Below are 4,477 nucleotides of genomic sequence, written 5' to 3'. Positions count from 1 at the left end.
CACGGGGAGTATTCGAACCCACGACCAGGCCACCTATGAACTGATACTCTACCAACGGAGCCACGCAGGCGAGATGGAAATGATGCAGCGGACAAGCCTATCTGCACTGCCGCTCAACGCCTGAAAACACATTGCCAGAAGAGCAGAAAAAACGTTTTCCGTCGGGGATCCGAACCTGCGGACATACACACGCCGACTGGGCACTTTACCAAGGTAGCCACGAAGGGTATATGTTAAATTGTGCTTCAGGGGTCGAGCCAATCTACGATGTCTGTGGCTGCCACATAGCTGTGGCCATAAAAACGGGAAAAATGGGCCTGAGATAGTATTCGAACCAGCAACCAACCACATGCCGGGCCGGCTTGCTACCGATGTATCCACAGAGGAACGACAGTGGCGTACGTTCCGGCGACATTCCGATCTCAGCTGTCGCTGATGCCCAAAGACATGACCAGCGGAGGGGGAAAAAAGTTCCACGGACGGGATTCGATCCCGAGAGCGAGGGTGTCCCCGGGCACTGCCCCGGCACGCTCGCCACTCGGCTGTCGGCTCCACATGTAGTTGGAGAGTTCAGAACTCGGTGCTGCTTTACGGGTCTTGGTCTCCCGAATTACACGCGTTCAAGTCGGGTCAAGTCCACCTCCTTGACGCGCTGCAGCCCGGGTCGAAATCTTGGCCAAAAGGCCAATAAATGCACGTTCCGCTAGCCTAACCTAACCTCCTCGCGCCCGGGGGGCTCTTTTACTGGCCATTTTCCTTGTTTCTGGCCAGGAGTCGACCCGGGCTGCAGCGCGTCGAGGAGGTGGACTTGACCCGACCTGAACGCGTGCAGTCCGGGAGACCAAGACTCGTAAAGCAGGACCGAGTTATGAACTCTCCGCTGACAAGTGGAGCTGACAGCCAAGTGGCGAGCGCGCTGCAGCGTGGGCACCAAGACGCCGTCGGCCCAGGGGTCGAGTCCTGGTCGGGGCCATCTGTTTTTTTTTGGGGGGGGGGGGCTGCAGAACAGCCGATCAAGTCCACCTTCCCATGTCGGCTGGTCTTGTGTCCTAACCCTTGGTCCCCACGCCGCAAACTACTAAATGGGAAAAAATGAGCCCCGGTCAGTATCCGAACCCACGACCATCCGCGTCCCGGGCGCGCGCTCTATTAACTGAGCCAATGAGGCTTTTGGATACATGGAGCTTATCTCCGCCGTGGCTCACACCTCGAAACACATGGCCGGCAGAGTGGCAAAAGGGTTCCGTCGACTAGATTCGAACCAGCAACTGTTTGCGTACCGGCCCATCACATCAGGTGTCGCACGGCTGTAAAGTCATGGCCAGCGGAGCGCGAAAAATATCAACCGGCCGAGATTCGAACCAGCGACCAGGGTCATACTGGGCCCGGACGCTACCGACTTGGCCACGACGGAACACGATACGAACACTTTCGGCGGCATCCAGATCTCAGCTGTGAATGACGCCCGAAGACACTTGGCCAGCAGAGCAGGAAAAATGATCGCGGACGGGATTCGAACTACCGACCATCCCCACGACCTGCCAACGATCACGCTTGAACACGCTCGGCTACTCGGCTACCAGCTTGCTCCTCCGGGGCCGAGGTCTGAGCTCGGTCCTGCCTAACGGGAGACAAAAAGCGACAAAGAAAAAATTTGCCCCGCCCAGGAGTTGATCTTAGGGCCGACAGTTTTGGTTCGGATGAAGCTGCATGCGGTCATGTCGACTGTAGCTACAACTGTTTAAGTACAAAAGGGGCGTGTGGCTGTTGGCGTCGGACATCGTATGTTGCCCCATTTGTGACCACATTTTTGTGTCCATGAACAGGGACGTGTCTACTACCACTCTTGTCGCCGCGACACGAGTTGTCGCGAGTTGTCGCTTGGACGCCTGCAAGGTAGGCCACGGCTTCTCTCTAAGGCGTCTGTCGTGACTGGGACTTTGGGTTTCGGGCTCCATTTGACCCCAGGCTCATAAATCCTTTCTAAACCTAAGAAGTGACGCCGTGTCATTCTAGGCGTGGGTCGATGATTGTCGCTGAAAACGCCTGGAGGGTAGGCAATGCTTTCCTGAATCGGGCCCCCGCGGCCCCCTGTCCCTCCGAGCTCTTGGACAAGGCGAGAGCTTCGGAGAGGCATTGATATCTTTCGTTTTCGCTTTAGTTCTTAGCGCTGTTTACTTCTGGTTGATATTCTAGCATTGGCGGATGTAATGAATTCGTCTTTAGACGGTTCAGTTTAAGCTGACTCAGGCACTGTCGGCTGTAGCTACAATCGTGTAGCTACAAACAGGGATGTCGACCCTACAGCTAGCGCCCGCGGACGGGAAGATATTCGCCCGCCAGGCACGCGCGCCCAACAGGGTGGCATACCCCGCAGGCGCTGAGGCCGGGCCGCTGGCGCTGGGACACGCCCCTGTTTTCGAAGATCCCTGCAGATCCTTTTTCGGGCAACATATAATATCCGTCGCCCCCAGCCACACGCCCCCTTTGTAGCTACAATCGACACGGCCGCATGCAGCTACACCCAGAAAAATAGTTTCTTGATTCAAGTGCAAGCCGACACAAGATGAAATTCACCATTGAAACAAGGCAATATTGTCTTCGGAATATGATTTTTCTCTTATTCGAAAGAAAATATCAGCTTGTTTCAAGAGTAAATTTGATCTTGTGTCAGCGTGCACTTGAAACAAGGAAAAATTTACTTGAAACAAGAAACGATATTTCTGGGCGTACATCCGAACCAAAACTGTCGGCCCTGAGATCGACTCCCGGTCGGGGCAAACGTTTTTAGCTGATGATACCTTAAAAACTCTTAGACTAAACATAAAGAATAGACATTTTAAAGACAAAATTCGGAGATACGATAGAGCCGCGTAGGAGACATCGTAGAGCTCTACTCGAGTCATCACCGATGTCTCGTGACTGGATTCATATCGCCTCGAAAAGGAGTCAGATAGCCATGGAGTCATGCCGCCACCTTGGAGTCCGTTGATCTCGGCTACCACCCCCTGACCTCGACGTCGATTGCAATGCTCCTGGCGCGAACGCCGAACCTTCGCAGGCTGCAGTGCGGCATGATGCGCGGGCTGGAGGCCGTGGCCGGGGTGCGAGCTGCTGCGGGACCTGGACCTCTGCGTGGCCTACGACGGCGAGGCCCGCGCCGCCGCCGAGTTCCTTCGCCGCGCCACCCAACTGGTCAAGGTGGAGCTCCACTATGAGAGGATGGGGGGCGTGGCCCCGTCCGCAGACATGGAGTTTCTGCTGGCCCTGGCCGCGACCGGGCGCTCACACCTGGAGGACCTGTCAGTCAGCTTGGAGAATTGGGAACTGGAAAACATGAACCAGCAGCAGGCTCTGCTCAAGGCGCTGCCCCGCCTGCCGGCGCTCAAGCTCCTGGAGGTGCGAGGCGTGGCCAACGACGATCTCCTGCTCGGCATCACGCCCGGCAACGCGCCGGCCCTGCGCACCCTCGAGGTGCTCAGAATAATAGGCGTCAGGTGTGCGCAGGCCGCACTGCATCAGGATGCGGTGCAGAAACTCCTGTCATTGAACCCCGAGCTGAAGTTTTCCACGTATGTGCAAAGCTATTGCTACACAGGTGATCGTTGCGCGTGATGTTCGCTGGGCTGCCACCAGGAGATACGAGAAGATGCGGACATACCACCCCAGTATATCCAAGCCGACTGGGTCCCCATTCCTCGACTGTGAAATTTTGAAATGATTTGTATATTTATTTTTTTCATTTTAATGTGATACTAAGTTTAGGAATATCAGCTCCTTCTATCTAGACTAAAAACTTGAATATTTTTTTCCTTTTTGCTTTTTACTTACACTTGAAATATATTATGATTTGTGTGGTAGAATCATATCCTTGCTTTTTAATCAACCAGATACCAGTGAGGACGCGGAAACAAATATTGAGGGGGGGGGGGGTACGCTTACGAGGTTTGTAAGGTAAGTAAGGGGACTGTCTAAAAACGGCATAAAACTCTGTGTTTCTCAGATTCATTCGGCAAGATACGGTGGTAGGCTCGGCGCCTGCCAGACTCGGGGTAGGCCACCCCGCTGTACACGCATGCACTTGAAGGCAAGTTGTTGCCTACCTATCAGGCGCTTTGAGAGCTTGCATCCCATTTCCTCGCGGAGGGAAAAACTGATGTGCGAGCGGTATTCGAACCACCAACCACCCTATCGGATATCGGCGAGGGGGCGGGGGGCATTCCTTGCCCTTAAGCCCCCCCCCTCCCCGCCCACAGCTCCCGCCGCGTGGGCGCGCGCGCATCCGCTTTTCTTAACTTACGCCCCCCCCCCGCCCCTACCGCACCGAGGCTGCTCTCGCTGGGTCGGCCTTTGGGTCCGGATGCACCCCCTTTGCACCTCCACCACGGACGTCTCGAGGGTTTTTGTAAAACGATTCGTGTGTGCAGGGAGAAATCATGCGCGAGGCATGCTGCAAGAAGGTAATTTATTTAAAATA

At 55.2% G+C, this 4,477-nt stretch overlaps 1 protein-coding gene across 1 annotated transcript in view; it reads left to right on the top strand.

The window, feature by feature from the left end:
* The first annotated feature begins 3,249 nt into the window (after nt 1–3,249).
* The window catches only part of LOC113209403 (basic salivary proline-rich protein 1-like), a 26,008-nt gene continuing 24,780 nt past the window's right edge, over nt 3,250–4,477 (top strand). Inside the window, exon 1 of the mRNA XM_052269820.1 lies at nt 3,250–3,598. Coding sequence (XP_052125780.1) covers nt 3,250–3,598 — 349 coding nt within the window. The remainder of the gene's footprint in view (nt 3,599–4,477) is intronic.

The sequence above is a fragment of the Frankliniella occidentalis genome, unplaced genomic scaffold (genome assembly GCF_000697945.3).
Source record: "Frankliniella occidentalis isolate FOCC.00 unplaced genomic scaffold, Focc_3.1 Scaffold103, whole genome shotgun sequence".
Classification (NCBI taxonomy): Eukaryota; Metazoa; Arthropoda; class Insecta; order Thysanoptera; family Thripidae; genus Frankliniella; species Frankliniella occidentalis.
This window is presented reverse-complemented; position numbering and strand designations above follow the sequence as displayed.